This window comes from Nesoenas mayeri (genome assembly GCF_963082525.1).
Source record: "Nesoenas mayeri genome assembly, chromosome: 9".
Taxonomy (NCBI): domain Eukaryota; kingdom Metazoa; phylum Chordata; class Aves; order Columbiformes; family Columbidae; genus Nesoenas; species Nesoenas mayeri.
In genome coordinates this window covers 10,374,449-10,398,565 of record NC_137557.1, presented here as the reverse complement: position 1 = coordinate 10,398,565, position 24,117 = coordinate 10,374,449, and the positions used below count along the sequence as shown (strand labels likewise).

The 24,117-nt window shown below is 37.2% G+C and overlaps 1 protein-coding gene across 3 annotated transcripts in view; it reads left to right on the top strand.

The window, feature by feature from the left end:
- The window catches only part of PIK3CA (phosphatidylinositol-4,5-bisphosphate 3-kinase catalytic subunit alpha), a 38,040-nt gene that overhangs the window by 11,162 nt on the left and 2,761 nt on the right, over window positions 1-24,117 (top strand). For 2 of the 3 annotated variants that reach the window (XM_080349653.1, XM_080349654.1), the window contains exons 2-17: window positions 5,969-6,382; window positions 7,881-8,090; window positions 8,662-8,912; window positions 10,506-10,751; window positions 11,480-11,565; window positions 13,457-13,562; window positions 14,703-14,855; window positions 14,965-15,099; window positions 18,830-18,954; window positions 19,356-19,437; window positions 19,885-20,049; window positions 20,588-20,691; window positions 21,776-21,947; window positions 22,274-22,380; window positions 22,906-23,027; window positions 23,555-23,633. In XM_080349653.1, the coding sequence (XP_080205779.1) occupies window positions 6,031-6,382; window positions 7,881-8,090; window positions 8,662-8,912; window positions 10,506-10,751; window positions 11,480-11,565; window positions 13,457-13,562; window positions 14,703-14,855; window positions 14,965-15,099; window positions 18,830-18,954; window positions 19,356-19,437; window positions 19,885-20,049; window positions 20,588-20,691; window positions 21,776-21,947; window positions 22,274-22,380; window positions 22,906-23,027; window positions 23,555-23,633 (2,495 nt within the window). In that variant the 5' untranslated portion in view covers window positions 5,969-6,030. Of the gene's footprint in view, window positions 1-16; window positions 62-5,968; window positions 6,383-7,880; window positions 8,091-8,661; window positions 8,913-10,505; window positions 10,752-11,479; window positions 11,566-13,456; window positions 13,563-14,702; window positions 14,856-14,964; window positions 15,100-18,829; window positions 18,955-19,355; window positions 19,438-19,884; window positions 20,050-20,587; window positions 20,692-21,775; window positions 21,948-22,273; window positions 22,381-22,905; window positions 23,028-23,554; window positions 23,634-24,117 lie in introns of all 3 variants that reach the window. The other variant, XM_080349655.1, reaches the window with a different exon arrangement.

Here is a 24,117-nt window from a genome sequence, read left to right as displayed (position 1 = left end):
TCTCCCTTTTTTTTAGGAATTCCACAGGATTTTAAATGGCTTATTTGGGGATATACCTTCTGTGAGTTTGATAAAGAATCAAGATGATCATATAACCTACACATAAACATGCAGTAAATCGGAATCTACAAACACAGTTGGATTGTTCAATGAGTAGAAGCCTTTTTCTTAAGGCAATGCTAAGAGTCTAGAGGAAACTTCTACCTGGTAAAGAACTCAAATCTAGACACAAATCCTAATGACGAGCTCTTTGATGCTGAAGCTACTACAAACTAACATTGCTACATTCTGTATATGAAAGCAATGTAATGGGATTTGCCTTATGACTGGGAAAAGCAATGGACTTCAATTAAAGTGTAGTAGTTTACTGAATGACTAATTCAGTTTCGAGTGTGGACTGATAAAATTATATTGAGTGTTTAGTCTATCCTTTTGAATTGTTTTTGAAACGCTAGCTCATGTTTATAGCAATGGAAAACTATTCAGTTCTCAGTCCCTGGAACGTGTACCTCTTTGCATAAGGATCCCATACCTTATACATTTAATATAGTATTACAGCACCGTACACTTTTTCTTGCTTCCTTCTGTGCTTGCTAGATTTCTTGCTGGTTGGTGCATTATAGATGGAAGGATTTCCTTCTTGCAGAGCCTGAAGATTAACTGTAAGTGCTCATGCTGATGACAGAAAACCTTAGCAGTAAGTCTCCTAAAGTGAACGAACTTTCTTCTTTAGATTGACCCACAGACTTGCACAGGGAGCCTTCACCTGCTTTATAAGACATATGTGTTAATATTAGATGGAGCTCTTCTCTTTGGAGAGCATGCCCACAGATAATTTACACTACAGGGAAAAAAGCCTTATCAGTTAACTGTGTTTTATATACATTATTATATATATATATATATATATATATATATATATATATATATATATATATATAAATTGCCAAATATTGATATCTGTGTGGAGCTGGTAGAATGTTTGCATAACCTCTAGACACTGAAAATCAATTCACTTAATCTAATCTGTAAACAGATAATCTGTAAAAATAAGTGTTCTCTTAGCAAGGGAGGGTTGTCCACACTTTCTCATAGAAGAGCCCATGGAAGGTCATTTCTTGTTTGCTTGTTTTTGTAATGTGGATTCCATCTGTACTGAACAGTTACAGTCCTTCCTTTCAGCAAGACACAGAATACTTAGATCAGTGACACTTCTGTTTGAGATTGTTCTGGCAAAATGTTAATGTACAAAAAACACAGAGGAAAAAAAATACTTCCAGCGTGTCCTGCTGAGCTATAGATGCACAGGGCTTTTATGTGTGAAACTGTGGTGAACACAGCTGCAGTAACCTCAGATGTCTTTAGAGGAAAATATATGGGGCTTTTTTTATTCAAGTTATTTTTTCCCAAGCTTGCTTTGCTTAAATTCTGACCATAGAAATTACTTCTCTGAGTACTAATGCTAGGAACCAATACTAACTATCCTGTGGTACAATTCTTACTGAATTTCTCCCTTGCTGAGCTCTGTTCCTAAAGGGAAAGGAATTATTTTCAGAAGAAGTAGCAGCAAACTTTATGATGGTCTCAAGTAAACCTTTTCAGAGTTAACATATTTGGATGTCATCAAGAAGGCATTAGAAAAAATAATTGTAGGCTGTGGGCTGTAACTTAGAATCATAGAATCATTTTGGTTGGAAGAGACTCAAGATTGAGTCCAGCCATAACCAATTCTAGCACTAAACCATGTCCCTAAGAACCTCATCTGTATATAACTTGTAATAAAATATTCAAGAGGACGAAATGGAGTTAACCGTGCTGCTGTAGTTCTGCACAATTCAGTGCTGTGACGTGATAGAACTGTCATAGTTTACCAAAACCCAGTTTTCCAAACTTGGAATCTCTTATTCTTAATAAGGGACTATATCAGCTACATCAGACTATAGCTGATTTCAATCCTATAAGAAAATAAATTATGTAAATTAGCATTAATATGATACATGTATCTGGAGGCAAGTGGGAGTCAGTATTTTGGGAGGTATGTTGTTTAATTTCTTGCGTCCTCCGTGTGTATTTACTATTTTTGAATGGAGTTTTGAAATCTGCTCACTTCTAGGTTGGGTGCTAAGCAAGGTTAGTGATGGAGAATGTGCTGAATGGATCAGGAAGGCTGTAAGGAGTTGAAAAGAATGTGATTGTATCAGTGGGCATCTTTGAGTTTGGCCTCTCTGAGCATCTGCGGTATCCCAGAGGTTTTGGCAGGGGAGGAGAAGCTGAAGGTGTTTTTGGAAGGTCAGAGATTGCAAGTGTTCATTTGAAGTGCTGGTGTGTACCCTTAGTTGCAGTGAAATAACATCTCTTCAGAATTCTCTTAAAATTATAGTCTTTTACTGTTGAAGAACATAATTGATTCTATTTATTCCAGGCAGCCTTCCAGATTTAAAGTGTACACAGAAACACAAGCTGCCAACTATACTTCAAAACTGTTTCTGTTTACATTTTTGCTTTCCAGATCCAAACCCTGGAGGCGTACTTACATGTGCAAGTAAAATGAATGTGCACACAGAATGACTATATGTGCCGTTCCAGCACATGTCTGTATCCCAATTTAAAACAAAAGCTGCTGTTTCAGCGCAGTTGCTCTAAAAAGAATGTAGATTTTTGGGGTGTCCCTTTTGGACCATTTGCAAGTCTTTAAATAAATTGTATTGAATTGTCCTTTAATTTTTGAAGTTTTTAAAAAGCCATGGTTGACATTTACTGTGAAGAGATACTTGTCTAAAAGGATTTAATATGTATGTGTGTCCCAGCCCTGTCTCTGTGTTTTGTTAGCAATTATTGGTGGGGAGGGATGTGAAACTTGCAGTGGAATCAACCACCATTCTGGAAGTAGAACCAGCTCAGCACTGCTACAGTTGTGCTCGCTTCCCTATGTAGAACCTGGTGTTCATCTGACTCCATGATTATCTCAAAGAAGCAGCTGAAACAGCAGGAGCTAACCAAAGAGAGGAAAAATGAGTAGTTCTTTGCCACTTTAATCCATCTGCTCCTGTAATGCGCTGGCTTGGGGAGCACGAGTGCTGGCGCAGTGAGGAATGAGAAGAGCTGCCTTGGGCAGGGAGAAGATGGGCTCTGACAGCCCTCACTTCAGAGGAGCCTCAGCAGGTTGTGGAACCGAACTTGAAAGGCTGCTGGGATAAACTCAGTCTGTGTTGGGAATATTTAATTTGATTGTGGTCCATCTATGTTATTGTTGTTTGTATGTGTGGACAGAAAAATTCTTACAAGTGCATGCTGTTGGTTTTGGGTTTTTTTTTATGCTGGTGTATGCCTTAACAGTAACGTGTTTGTGCCTATGCTTGTAATTAAGAAATGAAAATACGCTTGTGATTCACTGGTATGGAGAAGGAGTCTTGTTCATGCTTTGGCTGATCCAAAAGATGCTATTTAACCTTCTATTTGCTTTTATCTGTAAGCTGAGGATAGTTATCAGTAATTTAGAATTTTCCAGGTTACTCTAAATGATGTTATTTTGGTCCATTTGTAATGTTTTGTAACTTGTCATGTTTCTGAGTTTGGCTCTTTAAATACACTGTGAATGTGCTTAGAACTTTCCATTTCAGCATCCGCTCACTAAGACTATTGCAACGATGAGAAAAATAGCTTCTTTAAGCTCTTTTTTAAAAAAGCAGCCAGTTGCAAAGCCCTTCTAAATATGCATGAGGTGTTAGTGGAAAAGCATTTTTCTAGACCTGCAGTGGTACTTTAGTACTTCTGTTGATATTTTTAAAAGCCCAAACTACAACTACAAAGGAGGGATTAAAAAAGACAACCGTATTGCTACTTGGAGTTGCTTAGGAAGCAGTGGATTTGGGAAAACATTATTTTAATTCTAATGCTTCTTTTTAAGAACTGAAGCGTGGCAGAAGCAGGTACTGGATGTACTTGGAAGGAAACTTTTCAGAAAATAAGTATCAAGGCATAGAAGTACAGAAATTAGGATCGTTATTTCATTTTTCCATCTGTATTTATATACATTTGTAATATGTATTTATATAAACAAAATGTATGTATTTGTATATAAATCTATATTAAGACATTTGCTCAGCAAAGCATAAGTATAGCATTTATTGCATTTCTGCAGTAAGAGCTTTCAGAAAGCCGATGAAAGAGAAAAGGTGTGAAGCTGCTGGTTTGGGGTTTTCCTTCCTTTCTATTAGTAAGAAACCAAGACAGAGATGCAGTCTTAAGAGGGTTCTTGACTTAAAAGGTGACCAAGAATGGCTTTAGAATAGTAGCTTGGTAGTTATCCCAGCCATTTGCTTTCAGGACAGTTGGTTGATAGAGGTGTGGTGGGCCGTGGACTGCTGTTCAGGTGTCTGTTGATATTACCATCTCTCATAATGTACCTGTCGAAGCCAATGAAATTATGGGCTAAGTGTAAGTAATGCACTGTTGGAGACTTGTATGATGGCCTTTGAAGTAACTTACTGTTCTGCAATGAGAGCTTAGGTCTATGGTATTAAGTTCAGTGAAAATGTCTTGCTGCTCCATGACAGTCAGAAAAGCAGCAGAACATATTGTATCACTCTAAACTTGTGCTCCATTTGGACTTGGAACGTTGTGGGCAGATATGGTTGTTCCCCCTCTACATTGCAAGAAAGGTATTGTGAAGGTGGAAGGGATACATGGAAGGTGGCGAGGATTAACAAAAATATAGAATGACTTTTGGGCAGAGGAGGAGTAAATCATCTGGGACTATTATGGAAAAGAGGTGGTGGGGAGGATTTGATGGATTTCTATAAAATTAAGAGCAATTATAAGGAACTTGGTACAAGAAATCTAGGGTATCAGGTGGAAGTATCAGGCTTCGGAACAAACAAAAGCAAATATATTTGTAACGTGGAATGTTCTTGGCTCTTGTCACAGAGGCCAACAGTTTGTATGTGAAAAATTCCTGAATGAACTCAATAGTTCTTCATGGATTCTTTCACAAATACATAAGTATTGCCTCAGCTTAAGGAGATGTAAAATAGCTGAAGATTAGGAGAGCTTATTGATGAAGTATTACTGTGTACCTGCCATGTTCCTTTGTTCTTTGTTTGCATCTGTTCTTGGCTGCTGGGCTATCAGACATGATCTCCATGATCCGGAGACAGTTTTTCTTGTACCTGCTCTCAGCCAGTGTAAGGCAGTGCTGCCAGAGGGTCAGACATGTGTTCCCCTCCTTTCCTTTGGCTTAGCAAAGACATTCATGCAGCTGCCAAAGGGAACTGGAACAGGGAATTGATCCTCAATGAAACAAGCCCAACCAAAAAACATCAATGGAGCTCAGTTCTTCTGTCTGCTTTGTAGATAAAAGGGTTTGTCGCTGGTGGATGTCGCTTATACTGAACTAAAAAAACTAAGGCCAAGTTTTGTGTGTACATGGAATCTTAAAATCAAGTTCATGTTAGTGGTGTGTGAATATTTAAGCGGTTTGGGATGAGAAAAAGTGGGAAAAAAAAAACCCAAAAATGAAGCATTGGTTTGGCTAAACTGAGCAGAGCTGATGGTGTGTATCTCATCCAAATGACAAGTGTTTCTCTGTCCAAAATGTGAAGAACTGGATTTGAGTTTTGCTTTAAAATTGCTGTAATAAGGATTTGAATATTTTCATCCTCTATGCTATTTAAGTGTTCTAATTGTAAATTATAAAATTCGGGTAAACAGAAATGATCCTCTAATTTTCGAAGACAATACATGTACTGGCATTTTTTTCAAACTGACTCTACTAGTAAGTATTTTATTTGAGGAGATATCTACATCAAATACAAGATCCTTAGACATCAGTTTTATCAAGTCTTTTTTTGAGTGTATTGTAATGAATATTCTTCTACAAGTAAAAGTGGTGTTTGAACAATTTTATCTAAAGTTCCTTGTGATGTTCATATTTTACATTTTAATATTTAAATTTCTGGTTTTTACTTAGGTTTACTTGTATGAATCACTACTTGAAAAAATTCCAGTACCAAGTTATCTAAAGACTTAAAAATGCCTCCACGACCATCATCTGGTGAACTATGGGGCATCCACTTGATGCCACCGCGGATCCTTGTGGAGTGTCTTCTCCCAAATGGAATGATAGTGACTCTAGAATGCCTCCGTGAGGCCACCTTACTAACAATTAAACATGAACTTTTTAAAGAAGCAAGAAAATACCCTCTCTATCAGCTCCTTCAAGATGAATCTTCTTACATTTTTGTAAGTGTCACACAAGAAGCAGAAAGAGAAGAATTTTTTGATGAAACACGGAGACTTTGTGACCTGCGACTGTTTCAGCCTTTTCTAAAAGTCATCGAACCAGTAGGTAACAGAGAAGAAAAGATTCTTAATAGAGAAATAGGTGAGATTATCTTTATTTACACATAGCTGATCTGTTTACTTGGCTTCTTCTCTTCAAAATAATGGAAATTGAAATGGGCTGTTTGTCACCTGTATCTATCAGTCAGTGTTTGCATTTCATAACTGTCAGTTTTTGCATCAAATGTCTGAAGATGCTGAGCATGGTAAAGCCAACATCTGTAAACTATGAATTAATTTTTTTTTCCTATTCTGTTTCATTTGCATGTGGAGTCTTTGCTTTTTAACTGTTTTTATTTGTATGTGGGTTACAGGATATATTTTGCTTATCTATGAGCGGGATTTAATGTTATTACAGAGCAGAGCTTGTTCTGTTGTTTAGGAAGTCACTCTTAATTTCCTTTGAAGTTTACAAAATTGTAAATTCTGGCTTTATCTACAAATCTTAAACCATATTTAGGATAGCACAGGTTTTAATACCACTCTATCCTGCTTAGAAAGTCAAATTTCAGAAATGAGGTGTTTCTCCCCCTGCGCATGACAAAAAGACCACGGGGGTGGCAGGGAAACAAAAACACCAGAGGTTGGAGGGCAGAGAGGAGACAAATTCTGATGTTTTGAATAGTCTCTGGGGTTGTTTATCACTTTCCATTATCCACTGAGAAGGCACAGGGAGACTGGCATCTGTTTCAGTGTCTAGGTAAGCGTCTAAATTCAGGCACTACAAACATCCCCACTCCTGTTTAGTTGCTAACAGTCTCTTGCAGTGGTAGAGACTTGTCAACTGGAAATACTTGTTCTTGGGTACTCCTAATTGTTAAATTACTTCATTGTTATGAATGCATCGTAAGTAAACTACTTCTGTTTTGTAGAGCTTAACCTGTTCAGAACTTAAGGAGAACAGTGGTTAGCTAACCGTGCAACAGGACAATTGAAAGTTTCCATTTGAATGTAGTTGCATAAATTACTATTTATGCAAGTAATCTCATTAAGGTAAATTGAATTTTATCTGAGACTGAGGACTTGAGAGAAATGGACTCTTATTGCATGAATCTATGCCAAACAGTTGAAGTTCAATATCTCTTGGAGTGCTTGTCACATTTTTAGATAGTGTAGTTCACAAAATAAATTGAATAACTGTCATTCCATTGGAAGCAAAGTTGTTTATCATTCTCATAGCTACCAATAATCCTGCACTGATTCTCTGGTCCACTTCAGAAACTTTGTGCTGCCTTCAAAGGAAGTTTGTTACTGGTGCTTTTCCTCCAGGAGGAGTGTTTGCTGTGAGAGTGGTGATTTAAAGCTTCCAGGATCTCCTGTGACTCTCTGTGTGTCTTCTAACCCTTTTTGTGGCTGCTGGGTACACTTAACTGAGTTGTTCTTGAATGAAATAAAACTATTGTGTATACAAGTAGAAACCAGTGCTTAACACAAATGTTATGTTGTGTTTTGCTTAAAGCGTGCTTTTTCTGTTTCTGATAAAAGCGACCTTTAGCTTCAATTATCAGCTACAATTATTTCCTTGTGCTTCACCACTGTAGGTTTTGCTATTGGCATGCCTGTCTGTGAATTTGACATGGTAAAGGATCCAGAAGTACAGGACTTCAGAAGAAATATTCTTAATGTTTGTAAAGAAGCTGTGGAACTCCGAGATGCCAACGCACCACACAGTAGAGCATTATATGTCTGTCCTCCAAATGTAGAGTCTTCATCTGAGCTACCCAAACACATATACAATAAACTAGATAAAGGTAAGATAAATATTTACAGTAGAAACAATGTGTTTTTTCAGTGCTTGAAATCAAAGAGTGCAGCTGGTGACTTAGGTAGATCACTGTTTTACCTTATGTATTTAGTACACTCTAGCAATATCTTACAGCGTAAGTTACTCAGAACTTTCTTGCTGGAGTGTCAATTCAGAAGTAAACAACATGTACATTTTTTTGCTATTCTCATAACTAAATCTTGAACTATAATTTGGTATATAGAGGTGATTTTTTTTTTTAATGGGTATGCAGCAGTTACTGCTGTTTTCTTGACAGCTGACTGCTCAGTAGGATTCAGTTTTGAACCTCAATGAGTAAAAGTTTGAACTTTTCCTACAATCAAAAATAAACAGAGAGCATGTGGTTCCTTGCAGAAGTTATAAGCCCTCTGAGAGTTTGGACTGTGAATCTTGTCTACATCTTTCAGTAGTACTGCAAGCAACTTTGTGTTTGGGGTCAAGGGGGGGGTTGTTTGTTTTGGGGGTTTTAGATTTTTGTTTTATTTTGAATCTGTATTGAAAATGATAGGCATAACATTATTTTACATTTATTCTAGGGCAAATTATAGTGGTGATATGGGTAATAGTCTCACCAAACAATGATAAGCAGAAATACACCTTAAAAATCAATCATGACTGTGTGCCTGAGCAAGTGATTGCTGAAGCAATTAGGAAGAAAACACGAAGCATGTTACTGTCGTCCGAACAACTGAAACTTTGCGTCTTGGAGTACCAGGGCAAATACATTTTAAAAGTGTGTGGCTGCGATGAATACTTGCTAGAAAAGTATCCACTAAGCCAGTATAAGGTGAGTAACATAATGGTTTTATTTTGAATTACACTGAAATAATGCAAATTTGTGAGGGAGAAAAATGATCAGTTTTATGACTTGTGTGCTTTTTCATTCAATTAATTCAGACATAGAAGTAAAAGCATATGTGGCTTTAATTGGCTAATGCATATATGTAGTGTGCGTATTTGTTGCTATATGTACTTTGAAAGAGAGGAGAGGAGAAAAAGTAATTTAAGCTAGAATGTATATCACTAGTGTAATTTTCTTTGTCTTTGAATTGAAGTAGTTTACCTCTAACATTAGTGATAAATCCAGAGGTAGGTGCTTTCAGAAATATCCTAGATATCTGACGGCAGGGGATAAGGTACGCTTGAATTGGGCTGATGTAATACAAAAGGGAATTTGATCAGATGTTACATTATGAAGCAACCATTGCTACTGTGAATCTTGTCCCATCCCCCTTTAGGAATGAAAAAAATCTGAACAAACTGTTTTCTTGTTACTTACACTTTTAAATTTTTGATCCTATTAAAGAAGTGACAAACTTCCAGCACTGCACAAATCATTAAGTCTTCCTTGTGGCTGTCTGTCCTTCGTTGCCTGGGTTTTGTTAGTGCTGCCAGTGTGAGACAGAACTGCTGACAGAAGAACAGCAGAGCAGCCCCCTGGAGCAGGCAACAATGTTACCCTGTAGATTTCCTGACAGGCTGCTGTTGCTTCCTCTTTGAGGACTGAATTGTAATAAACAGCTTCCATTCTTTTGGCCAAAATGGTTGACGATCTGCTCTCCAGAGCAGTGGACAGAGAAGCGGGTGGGGGGATCCTGAATAATGCGAAAAGCAGCTCTGTTCTGTGGGAGCTGGGGAACAAGTGCAGGCATACATGAATAATTCTGCACAGTCATCGTGAGATCAAACACTAGACCTATTTGATCTAGCGTGGTTTCTTCAGAAGTACCTGATGCCTTTGCTCTGCTACAAAAGAGCCTGCTAATTACACTCCAGGGCTGGACCTGCCTTAACACATTGTATTTAGTGGTACTGTTGCCAGACTAAATGCGCTCAGCACTCCTGAATGGACACCATGCAGCTTTACAGCTCCAGTCTGTCAGGATCGGTGCTGGGCAGAAGGTAACAAGCACAACGGATCCCAAAATCAGTGTGTGCGCCATTTGCCTTGTGCTCTCTGCCTGCGACTGGGAGCATCAGTTGCCTGGGCTGGGCCTGCGCAGTGGCTGGGGCAGGAACAGCTCAGTGCTTCCAGGAACAGCTGTGCTCTGCAAGCACCCTGCTTGGTGTGTGCTGCGCTGTGCCAGAGCTACAGAGCACTGCAAGAAACCTGACCTGTCCTTTTGTCAGCTCTGTTCTGTCTCCAGTTCAGATTTCCACTGTTGTAGGTGTTAATCTCAAAATCTGTATGAAGTGCTGTGTGATTGTACCCAACAGTGTATTTAAACAGTTGAATGTTACAACACCATGAAGGGTGCACATACAGGGACAGTGATAAGCTCTTTAAATACTTTTATATTTTTCTGTGTATTTTTAGGTACAGAATACCAAAAGCATAAGCTTTGAAAACATGCTGAATTTTGGGTTTGTTTTCTTGCAGTATATAAGAAGCTGTATAATGCTTGGTCGCATGCCCAATCTGATGCTGATGGCTAAGGAAAGCCTGTATAACCAGCTGCCCCTGGACACCTTTACAATGCCATCTTACTCCAGGCGTATCTCTACAGCTACACCCTACATGAACGGAGAAGCTACAGCCAAATCCCTCTGGACTATAAATAGTGCTCTCAGAATAAGAATCCTCTGTGCAACCTATGTAAATGTAAACATTAGAGACATTGACAAGGTAAGGCAAATGCTGTATGGCAGCATATGTGGTTTCCCTCCTGTGAAAAAGAGGTGTTATTTAACATGGTAAAAAATTAGACCACTCTGTTATTTAAGTTGAAGTACACAATTCTAAAAAATATCGCGATGTTTTAGCACCAGAAAACTCTCATATACTACTAAAGAACTGTGAGTAGTAGTATTTAGCTGAGTATCCTACCTAATGGGAGGATAGTTTGCATAGTTCACTTCAGCCAAGTATGTAATGGATAGGAAAACAAAAGCCGTCTTGTTTTTGTGGGGAGATCAAGGAGAAAAGGTAGGTAGGGTTCAATCCTGTTGAAGACGTACGGCAAGACTGGCACTCTAACCTTCTCAGAATTTGTTGGTCTTTCACTATACCTTGTTGAGAATAAATTCCAGGAGTGTTTTGGTTTTTTTTTTTTTAGTGTTCATTTCAAGGTTCTTACCATATTTTTTTTAAGAAATAGGTTTGCAATTAATGAGGAAAAAGACCAAAGCATTTTTTCTGGAAAAGTATACTTATACTATGCTTCACACCTTGCAGAGCATGAATGAATTTGGCCTAGGGAGTGATGGGCTGTTTGGTTTTCAGTTTTGGTTTTGTTTTTTTGCTTGATGGAAATTAAGGGTAATATGCTGTAACCACAGTATATGTTGATAGCAGTGGAAAAAATGTTTATAGTAATGTTTCAAAGATAGTACTAATATTAAGATTGTTTTCAGATCTATGTTAGAACAGGTATCTACCATGGAGGAGAACCTTTATGTGACAATGTGAATACTCAAAGGGTACCCTGTTCTAATCCCAGGTAAGCCACGTACTTCAAAAACTACAGAAAACTTGTCTTCCAGGGCATTATAAACGATAGCACTGAAGGAATAAAGGCTCAACTTGGCCATTGTTCAGGTAGAGCTTTTTACTGGGAATTCCTTGCCCTAAGTTTTGTAAGAACGTTTTTATATATCTCTATATTTATAAATAGAGTTAATTCATACACGAGTATTTTGTCTTGTTGCATATAATAGTATAGTTTGTTTACTGAACAAATCTGTTTAACATGGATTTGCAGTTGGCTGTGAAACTCCAATATAGTTAGTCATTAATACTGAGAAATCAGCATAGCTCTGGGTGACTGAGCTCTATTTTTTGACCATGGATCAATAGCAGGTGTTCCCATTGCAGGTTCAGATTTCACTTTCAGCATGAGGCAATGTCATGCGATATAACCTGCAAATTTGTTCCAGTGAGGTTGCGTAGGGTGTTCTAAAGCAGAACTGCTGCATGTGGGGATATGGCTGTCGTCTGCTCACATGGAAGTGACTGCTAGATCTGGGCTGATTATTTTCAGGAGATTTTAACTGCCATCAATATTTTCTGGAAAAATAAATCACATGACCTTAAAAGTGCAAAAATAAGTTTTATATGAGCATATATAAACCTATTGAGAAGAAGTATCTAAATAATGTTCCTCTAACTTCGACTAACAAGGAGGTGTGAGATTTCAGCATCTGCTAGGACTAGGTGAAAGTATGTGTTCAGAAATAATCCTTGACTTGCATTTTCTGTTTGACTTCATGTCTTTATTAATACATTTTGAAACTTTTATTTTTGTCTGTATGTTTTCTATGAATATAATTAGGTTTTATAATTAGCGGGGCTAATAATATACATAGCTGCTGAAAAATAGCCTCTCCCTCTGAGTCGCCCCAAATATAGCTATACTTGAACTGATCATTTAACTGCTTTAGGGAGAAAGTCTTCTTGGAAGGGTGGTGAAGGGTATGGCTTGAAAACATGGACATAATTACATAGATCTGTATTACATGAAATGCACACCTAAGAAAAGTGAATGAAAGTTTATCTGTCAATTTCTTCGTCCTTAAAAAAGGACTTGGACAAGTATTTCTCTGTAAAACTCTGGTTTTAGTAGCTACAGACACTGAAAAATTAATGCTGTCCTTGGAAGGTGCTGTCTCTTCCAACTGAGACGGTTTAGCATGCCAGTCCACTTAAGAAAATAAACTGTATTCAGAAATTAATCTTCAAAAGCACAGTTCAAGCAACTGAGAATGTCTGCTCATGAAGTTCATGAAAACAAAATGTATATTCCTGTAGGATGAATCTGTGCTTATATTACTGTGGTAAATAGAATAATATCTGAGTTAGGAATATTGCTTTGGATTTCTGTGTTATATTCCCATCTTGCAATTATGTTTTTACTTTCCAGCAGTTTAAATTTAGTGGAGTTCTGAAAGTGATGCTACGTTTTTCTCCCCACTTTCTTTTTTCTCCCAAGTGAAAAATATTTCATAAGCTAAACCTTACATTTAGTGTAGCACATATGCATATCCGTTGGCTTTAGGTTAGAGCTGCTCTGGCCTTTGCAGTCAGTGGGTTTGCAAGAGTGAAAGTGTATGAGCCTGTTACTGAGTTTGGTGGAACTGATTCTAGGGTGACTTTTTAAAAGGTGTTGTGGCTAGAAGGCTAACTGAGGAAATTTCCATTCCCCAAAACAGTAGATGTGGTCAAACGTATATAGGAGGACCCTTTGTGCAAGAGTAAGAAATTGTACTCTTATTGCACGTATACAGTTTAGGTAGAAATAGAACAAATGCTTTTTAGTATAACTGCTGACTAAATGCAGTTCTCTTACGTGCTGTCCTTTAACTTGGTTTTATTCTGCTTTTTAAATGTTACAGATGGAATGAGTGGCTACTGTATGACATGTACATTCCCGATCTTCCACGTGCTGCTCGGCTCTGCCTTTCTATCTGTTCTGTTAAAGGCCGGAAGGGTGCCAAAGAGGTGAAATAATTCATTGCTTTAATAAACTAATGACCAAACGCTACTTAAGTCAAGTTTGGGAAGGTATTTGATAAATGCCATCCTGACAATGTGTCTTAGTGTGATGGCTTTTTTGAATCTGATTGAAATATGTTTTTCTTTTCCTGTATTGTATTCAGATTACCACTTTGGTTTGTGTGTTGGTTTTTTTTTTGGTGGTCAGAAATTAAACAGCACAGGAAAAAGCTTATCCATTCAACACTAAGTTGCTTCTATTCTGTAACGTCGGACCCAAAGATCAGAGTTAGTGTTTTGAGGTGCAGGTGCCTTTAAACTCAAGTTTCTAAACCCATATGTTACTTATCTATTTATTAAATAAGGGTAATGGTTTATACTTGGATTTAGAGTTGATTTTTAAAATAAAGGCAATTTGTGTTTCTTTAACATTGGATGCAAGATCTCCAATAGTAATCTTTAAGAATCTACATATGGCATCCAGTTCTAGCCACCGGCATCTTTACGTTCTGAGTTTGGATGTGTGTCACAGGTACTATATAGCTTTTGTCTATGACCAGGTTTCCAAATCTTACAGAATCATAGAATGGTTTGGGTTGGACAGGACCTTTAAAGACAATTTAGTCTAACTCCCCAGCCATGGGCAGGGACATTTCTCACTAGTTCAGGTTGCTCAAAAGCCCCACTCAACCTGACCTTGAACACTTCAGGGGTGAGGCATCTGCAGCTTCTCTGGGCAGCCTGTTCCACTGTCTGACCACCCTTATCGTGTTAAATATTATATATATATCACTTATTTTTTTTATGTTCAAACTAAACCTATTGTCTTTCAGTTTAGAACTGTTGCCCCTTGTTCTATCACTACAGGCCTTGATAAAAAGTTTCTCTCTGTCAAAAAAACCCTTCCATCATCTTGAGTTATTTTGATTTGGGGAAGATGTTAGCACGTGTTTGCAAGTGTTTCGATATTTTTTTGCAAAATGACTGCCAGGAGAGTCAGTCCTAAAAAAATATGGTACGGCATTCACAGCCTGCTTTCTGCTAATCTGGGAATGTAACAACTTGCTCTGGGGTGAAAATGTTATTTCTTGTGACCCACTGCAATAAATACATGACACTCAACAATCATCCTTTAATCTCTTAAAGGAGCACTGTCCATTGGCTTGGGGAAATATAAACATGTTTGATTACACAGACACCCTTGTTTCTGGGAAAATGGCTTTGAACCTTTGGGCGGTACCTCATGGGCTGGAGGATTTGTTGAATCCTATTGGTGTTACTGGATCAAACCCAAATAAGGTAAGTATTTGCATGCTGGCTTCCTCCTTAAAAGTACATTTTCAACATATGCTGTATTCTAATTAGTGTTGTTCAACATAAAAAATTAATTAACATTCCTTTTATGTAGGAAACTCCATGTTTAGAGCTGGAATTCGATTGGTTTAGCAATCCTGTAAAGTTCCCAGATATGACGGTGATTGAAGAACATGCCAATTGGACTATATCACGTGAACTGGGCTTTAACTACAGCTGTGCGGGGCTGGTAAGGCAAACTCCCCCTCCAAGATTAGCTACTAAAATACAAAAGTATTACTTATTTTACTCAGTATATTAGTGATAAAGAAAACTTTTTCCCATATTTTCTGTTTTGGTGTAAAAGCAAAAAATCGGTTTTTTGTTTTGTGTTTAGTAAAGTGAGTAATATATTCTCCCTCCTTTATGCTACCAGTAAACTGACCTAATGCTTCACTGCCCAACCAAAACACTTCAAGGACAAACTTCCTTTGTGAGCTGCTAGGGCTTTTTTGACACTTTTGTATCACTAATTCAGGTGTCTAAGCTACTTAATTTAACTCTTCAGAAGTTGTAATTCTCCTTTTGTAACCTAAAGGTGCTTATAACTCTTTACTGGCTGTTTAATGAGCTAGTTATAGCCATAAATACAGGGAATTTTAAGGGAATTGATTGGTACATACATGAGTGTGGTCCTCGATCTCTTCTCTTGCATGAATAAAATCTGTGCGTTGACAGCTGTTTTTTTGGTGAGGTCTGAATCTTTCTTAAAAGCACATTTTGGTTGATTAAAAGGAGAAAAAAAGGAAAGCAGTAAAGCTAACAATGCTATGTATTTAAAGACAAGGCTGTGAATTGAGTTGGTGTGTTTTACTTCTGGAGGCTGGTTCAAAGACTTGAGTTTCCTCAAGAGACCTTTGTGGTCTGTGCGAAAGAGTCTCTATGTGGAAAGTTTTGCTGTGCTGAAAAGTGTGTAAGCATCAGTAAGCTTCCAGTTTGGGAATTCTGGTGATATTTATAACAGTCTCATCTCAGCATATCTTGAACAAAGGGTTGCAGGCATTTGATTGCTCCTGATACTCTACAGGAAGCCCATCATAGAATGGTGTATCTGCTTATGGTGTATATTGTGATTGAGCTGTGCTGCAGGGCTCTCAAAAAGTGTTTAAGGACAGTTGGCTTCTTGGTAAATCACATTCCCATGCTGTAATGCAGCCTATTACCTGCGTGTATATATGTTCAGCTCATTGTTTTGTTCCATCTGAAGGCAAAAATAGTAAATGGTGGGGAGAATAAGCTCTTATTAGTGACCAAGTTATGATCAACTTACACTTTACAATTAAAAAAACCCCAACAGTCTCAAATTATTACCTTTTCTTTTTTGTGATACTCCTTACAATACTGTAGGAGAAGGTCATAGTGTTTAAATATGGAGAAAGCCCATTTGCATCAGTGACTAAGTTGACAGGGAAACAAACCATGTATCGCTGCTTTGATCTCTCATTATTCATGCTGCTTTTCTTTCAACCCTCCTTGGTGTCTGCCAAAATCATCTTATTACTTACGCTTTCTTAAATCATATTTCATTACACAATTGGTAAGTTTGAACATCACTAGTGATCGCTTAGTATTGTATTTGTCCCCTTTATCTTTTAATGTGTGGTGTCTTCAGGTCTGAAACCAAACTTCCTATAGTCAGGTACTGTGTGTATTTATAGCTGTTTGTAACTATATTTAGGGAGTTAAAAGGCAATATGTTGTTACTCATTCACAAATCAGATACTAGATTACTGTGTAGCATTGACCATATCTAAAATAAGTAAAAAATGCTTGTCTGAAATGGTCAAAATCTGCAATGCAGTCACTGAGGTATGATTTCTATATAAATGTTTTTGTTATGATACAAAGAGCATAACTCTCTTGTTTAACTGTAAAATGCATTACACTGCATTTAAATTCACTTTATGCATACTGAGATCACTTATAGGTCCATTAATATCTCAAATATGGAAGAATTTTCAAATATTAAATCTAATTTACTGTCCCACAATTCATAGAATTTCAAGTTTTTGGTGTTGACCGCAACAGGATAAATGCATTTTCCTTCTGGGCTTGACCTAAACTATGATCTTTCTGACCCACTATGCAGGTACATTTTATACTTTTTTGACTTTCACTTACTATTTAGGATGACTCTTTCAGAATCAAGATGAATATGTACAATTAATGACTTGTTCAATGCCAACTATTTGATCTTATGTCAGCAGTAGGGTGTAATTATGAAGTCATTTATCCATTAACGTCCTTACAGAATGACTCTGGCTTTGCTACTTGTACTGTATCTGTTACCATACTATTTGAGTGTGTTCTAGAAATCTTCCTGTGCCACATAGACAGTAGTCCTGAATAATCTCCTCCATTTCTAAGTCCAGTCCAGTGTAGAAGTGCACCAATATGTTTGTTTTTTTCTAACATCTTGTACTATCATGCTACTGATAGGGTAAGGTACTAAAAATCTTGTGAGCTGGTTGATTCATACCTTAATATTGGTAGATGTAAGCTTGAGGGCCAGAATATTCTTGTCCTATATAATAGTAGTGAACCCATCATAAGAACACATAATTTATGTAATTGAAGATAAATGTAGAGTAGAGGACTTTTAGTCTGAGGTAGATATCCTGTGGTATAACCTGACAACTGTTTCTGTGTTTGTGCATATTCTTAGAAATACCACCACTTCACCTTTTAAAGGGTGCCTTGATCTCCTACCTGGTAATTTCGGATTGTTCAGATTGTTCTTCAGCTTTCTTTTTTTTTTCCTTTTATTTTTTAAGCCAGGTGCATTGGAAGGACTTTCTTTAAAAGACATGTCAGTATTTCTGTTCCCAAGTACTAGTTCAACCAGTTGAAACGTCCATCAACAAAACTGGCAGACAAAACTCAGTTTGTTCTTGCTTATTATCTTGTTGAATGTGCTCTGTAGAAATTGTCCAGGGAAAGAGCAGAACAGGAGGACAGATACTGTGGTTCTACGTTTAAACATTTTGAATTTGGAAAAGAATTGATCTTAGTTTTGTAGTAGTAGGTATCATACAGGTGTGAAAATGTGAGTTCACTATAAAAGAACTGTCCAACTCTTGTAGAATTTTGGGTTAGCTTCATCTTAAGTGTCAAACTTGGGTTTTGCAGTTGTATTTTATACTAAAGGCAATAATATAACCTGCTTAAGATTTCTCCTTTTTGCAGTGCAATTGATTCTGTAGTTGAAACCTCAAACTGCATCATTTAATATGTTGCTTTGTGACACACACGTGACATGTGTTAAGAAATGGAAAGTATAGGAGAAGAATTGAATTTGGCACGTGAGCTGTGAAAAATCTAGTAGTAGTAGTTTCAGTACCTTTGCTATAGGTCTAAACTGGTTCTAATAAATGAAGTCTTAGATAAAATTAATTTTGGTGTGTACCGGTTCTTGTTTCCTGTGTCTTTGGAGAATACCATATTCTAATTCTGGTTAATGTTTTCCAGTCTCCCTGTTGTTACTCAGGCTTTCCTACAGTGTTCTACCTTTATTTACCTAGCTTCATCCTCCATATTTTGCTTTTTCAGTTCTGATTCTTTTTCATTCCTTTCAGCAGCTCTCAGCACTCTCAAAACTGGAGACAGAAATGACCAGTTGCATTTTTGTGCTGCATTATGTTGTTCATCAGATGTCAATGGCTGCTGTTTCTCCACACAACTGGTTTAGTTCCATGTGCCTCTTGTTCCAGTAGTGACTAAAAGCAGTTGTAGAAATCAAAGGCCTAGTCTTTCATCTTTTATTTTAATTGGAATTCCTCAGTTATAACAAAAGGAAACAACAAGATTGTATTGCCTGCCATAGGCTATAAGTGTTGCTCTGCTGTTAAAATATTTCAAGTAAGTTGTATGACAAGAGAAGGAAATGTGTGGAGGGTTAATGGCCATCTCTCTCTCTGCAGAGCAACAGAATAGCTCGAGATAACGAATTAAGGGAAAGCGACAAGGAGCAACTGCGAGCCATCTGTACACGGGATCCTTTGTCTGAAATCACTGAGCAAGAGAAGGACTTCCTCTGGAGCCACAGGTATTTAAAAACAAAAACCAAACCAAAGAAAAAACTTGTTGTCACAGTCAAAGTTCACCCCATTCACTCTGAATTTCTCCTGATTGTCTTGGGTTTTGCTCCCTTTTCTTTATTCTGTTCTTTATTCTGTTTGGGTTAGTGTCTTAGAAAAGGCTTTTAAAGCATTCTGCATCATATGTCTTGGTTCGTAAGCCTATGGAGAAAAGTAAGTTGTTGAATTAGTTCACGTTTTTCCCATGCCTGCAGTCTTAGCTTTCATGCGTGGATCTTGACAGCACCTTATGGGATCAGTTGGGCTCTGCTGACCAAGGAAGAAAAAGATGCAAGACTGAGGGCAGATAGTAGGTGGTTATTGAAGAAAAAAATGACATTTTGAACATACAACTTTTTCTCTTTTGCAGACACTATTGTGTGAATACTCCAGAAATTCTGCCCAAATTACTCTTGTCTGTTAAATGGAATTCTAGAGATGAAGTGGCCCAGGTAACACATAGCATTAAACTAGTTTTAAGTTGTGAAGGAGCTTTTAAATAAGCTGTTTTAAAGAGAATTTCTGGAAGTTAATTAACATTCTGTGTGCATGATACATTGAATGAAAACTTACATGATTCAAGCTGGCACTATAACTGGCTGATCAGTCTGGTCTGTAGTTCTAGTTATTTAGCTCAATCTGAGTCTTCTGATTTCCTTCTGATGGCATCACTTGAATCCTTGTTATGTTGCTGATTTGTCAGTTACAGTTAAATGTGAGGTTTTGTTTTCATTCTTTTTATAGTGGATAAAATAACAAATGTTTATTGAGAAGACTGGCGAGTAAACAACTTCTACTCAGATGTAGTTTGTGTCTGACGATACCTCCTAATAGTCGTGTATTACAATTTCTTCCTAATCAATGCAAGTGTGTGATGTGCTTGGAATTCTTGTCCACAGATGTACTGTTTGGTAAAAGATTGGCCTCCAATCAAGCCAGAGCAAGCAATGGAGCTTTTGGACTGTAATTATCCAGATCCAATGGTGCGAGCTTTTGCAGTTCGATGTCTAGAGAAGTACTTGACAGACGACAAACTGTCTCAGTATTTAATCCAGCTAGTACAGGTATAGAATGTGTTTTGGTATACTTGATGTCTTGTGTATATTCAATAATCAGGCTTAAAATACAACAAAAGTTAAGATGATGTGAAAAAGTCATCATCAAAAGTATCCGTTTGCATTATGGATTATTTAGATGAAGTGTAGTTCCTCTTCTGTACTGCTGGGTTTTTTTTTGCTTGGTGGTAGTTAATGACAAAATTTTGCAGAGATGCAAAACTGTTTCACCAACTGGAACAGGGAGCTGCTTCAGCTGTCCTGACATATGGGAAAGTATGAGCAGAAGCACATTGACAAAATTTTGAGCAAGTTGAGGCTAAAGTATTTGTAACAGTAAAGGAAGCATCAGATACTAAGTTCCTGAAATAGAGGCAGCCAATGTGGTGTTAGCAGATATTGTTCAAACCCAAACACATACATGCATTAATGCCAAGATCAGTCATTCTACAGAATTTAATATAAAACAGCAATTGCTTTTAATCTGTATGTTGTTCATAGAAATAATAACTGCAGCTGATTTTATTTTTATTTATTTTCTCTTTAGGTTCTGAAATATGAACAGTATTTAGATAATCAGCTTGTGAGATTTTTACTCAAGAAGGCACTGACCAATCAAAGGATAGGACACTTCTTCTTTTGGCATTTAAAGTAAGCTTAATATTATGCTATGTTAAGGGGTGATGGAGTTCCTATTAGCTGTAAACAATTAGTTGTTTTAAAGGCTTGGCATACGAAATGTCACTTTTTTAGGAAAATATTAACACTTAGTTTGTTTTATATTTGTTAAGAGTTTGAATGCATAGTTTCGTAATAGAAGTCATCCCTTGCAGTTTCCAAAGTTGGTTAATAATAGATACTTAGTCTTGTATTTCTTTTTATCTAATGATGATTATTCTTAAAAGTAGGGTAGTTTAACTAATACTGCTGGAAGCCTCCCATATTGTTAGCTGGTTACACATTTGACAGACTTCTGCTGTCCAAGCTTTATTTTGTATAGCAGATGCCCCCCCACTGGTCTTTCCCAGAAAATTTTGGAAATGGTTGAGATCTAAATAAAACCACCCAATTTGACTAGATAAGGCTTTGAAAAGTAACTATTCATACATGCTTCTTAAAGACTTCAGAGAGCTTGATAGCCAAGATATCTCTCTGTTCTTCCTTACTGAGTACAACACAGGCTTATGTAGTTTCTGGTGTTGAGGAGGCTGAGCATAAATCATCTTATGGCATACTGGATTGTAGCTATGTCCCACCTAAAAATGCTGTTATCAGACAATGTGATCAGACACAGACTGTGCAAAGGCTGAGATAGGTAAGAACAAGTAAACTAGAGGGGCCACAGCCTGAGGCTGGCTACATGAGACAGGAGAAAACTAAACAGGTTAGCTTTATTCTCAGCAAAGAAATCTGGAACTTGAATTGAAAGCCTGATGTTTCCCTCAGAGTTCCTGGAAAGTATGGATTTTGAGTAAAGGCAAGGGGTAAAGAAGGGCAGGATGGAGCAAAGAGTAATGGGGAAAAAGCCTATAAGCTTTGTGCTGAATTATTTGGAAAGGGTACTGAAGTATAGTGAGTCAGAATGAAATGAGTTGTGAGAGGTCAATACAAGTTATGTACCTGAAAAGATGGATCCATAAGTGGCCCTCAGGAAGATGTTACAGGTATAGCTTCATTTTTGGCACCTCTAAGTGGTCTTGTCTTTAAGCTATAACTGTTCTTCCTCTCTGTGTAGGTCTGAAATGCACAATAAAACTGTAAGTCAGAGGTTTGGTTTACTTCTGGAGTCCTATTGTCGAGCGTGTGGAATGTACCTAAAGCATCTGAGCAGGCAGGTGGAGGCTATGGAGAAATTGATTAACCTCACAGATATTCTCAAACAGGAAAAAAAAGATGAGACCCAGAAGGTATTTTAAACTGTCCACATACCAAAACTGTTGCTGTAGAGTCATGGGAATTTTATTTTATTAACTAGAAAAGTATAAATGCTAACTTTGGTAGATGATATGTTTTCCTAGAGCTGTAATGTTTTCTGTGTGCATTGCTGCTGTCTGCCTCTGGAAGCAATAGAACTTAAAGCTGAAGGTTTCAATTTGTGTAGTATGTGGCTAAGCTGAGTTGCTTATGTTGGAACTGTGCAAAGCCATGCTTTAAAAACAAAGCTAAAATCTGAAACTTACCTTCATTTACATGTAATTAGTGTTCTCTAAACCTAAATGTGATTATTTATTAGGTACAGATGAAGTTTCTTGTTGAGCAAATGAGACGGCCAGATTTTATGGATGCTTTACAAGGTTTTATCTCTCCTCTTAATCCTGCTCATCAACTGGGAAATCTTCGGTACTGTCTTCAGTTTTGAAGTTTATCTGGATACTTAAGTTAATGTGTAGTGATGTTAACATTAACAATATTAAGGTTAAATGCTAGCGTACTAAACATTAGTATCTTCAAAGTTAACTGAACAAAATTTGTAGCAGAGTAATTCATAAAGAGTGATGTAGTTATAATCTAATGGTATAACAAATTAGGGAACAACATGACAGTGAGCTGTTCTGTAAAGGTGATGGGAACTGCAGTGCTTCTTCCATTTGTAAGGAACACACAAACACACACTGCCCAAGGCAAACTTATGGCATAGCCAGTTCTTCTGCTGGGCTTAGCAAAAGGTTAATATTGCACTTGCTAAATTAAGTTTGGAACTGAAAGTAAAAGTGGCTGATTATTATGTGTGTGATACCTGTGTATCTTATATTTGATACTAGTTCAAAGAGTTAGAAGAAAACAGTGAGAACTTAGTACTATTACAGAAACATGATATGAGAATCCAGTTGTGCCTGTTTCATAGAACTCTTCTTTCTTTTACAGGCTTGAGGAGTGCAGGATAATGTCATCTGCAAAAAGGCCCTTGTGGTTGAACTGGGAAAACCCAGATATTATGTCTGAATTGTTATTTCAGAACAATGAGATCATATTTAAAAATGGAGATGGTAAGGAAAAATAAGTGTAATCCAAAAGCTATGTATCTGTTGATTTCCTAACCTACTGTTTAGTGTATTTTCTAAGCATATAAAATACATATATTGAAAAAAAAAAATCTGAGCAAAGCAATTTTATTTTCCAGAAAAATTAAGCATGCACAAGTAAGTATTGTTCTTAGTCATGTACAAATTTTGTATGTTCTAAGATGCTCAGTCTGAGGTTGAACATGATACTATTTAATACTTGGGTTTTTTACTCAAAAATGTCTTTAAGATATTACAAATGTGTAATCTGTAATTCCATTGTCATGTTTTTAGTGTTTATTTTTAAACAGCTTTGAAATCGCCACCATTAATTTTTATTCATTCTCAACTATTTAAAATCTGCTTTTCTCTATTGAGAGAATGAAACCTACACTAAACTGTGCAAGCCTCATTTCCCTTAGACACACTTTTGGGAGGAAAAGTAAAACAAGATTTAACAAAGTGTTCTGGTGTTATGAAATTTGCAGTCTCTATGTATTTGACTATTCCAGACTTGCGTCAGGACATGTTGACACTTCAGATAATCAGAATTATGGAAAACATCTGGCAAAATCAGGGTCTTGATCTTCGGTAAGCATTTGAGGTCATTCTCAAGGAATACTGTTCTTAATGGTTTTTTTTTTGCATTGGTTGCTTACCAATGCTTCTGTTCTCCCAAGGGTAATAAATTAAATGCTATAAATAGGCATGTTTGTACATGTTAGAGCAATTTTTTAAAAAATAACGTTCAGTTAGCTAAACTATTAGGTTCTGTAAGGATACAATCGTATTTGAAAAATACTTCAGTCTTATTCAAGTGGCTGTGAGGGATCTACATACCAGGCAAGGCTACAGGAGCTGACACACACTAGCCACACGCTGCTCTGCTGATGGTATCTGTGAGATTTGCTTTGAAAAAGTTGACAAACTTGCAGCCCTGTTGTGCGATGACTCTTTGTAGCTGGTACCTTCGTCTGAGCATGCAAGGTGGGTATTACCCAGTCTGATACACACACACAGCTTCTCTGCCTCTAAATAGTCTGTGGGTGCAGTAGCTTCTGCAGAATGACATTCT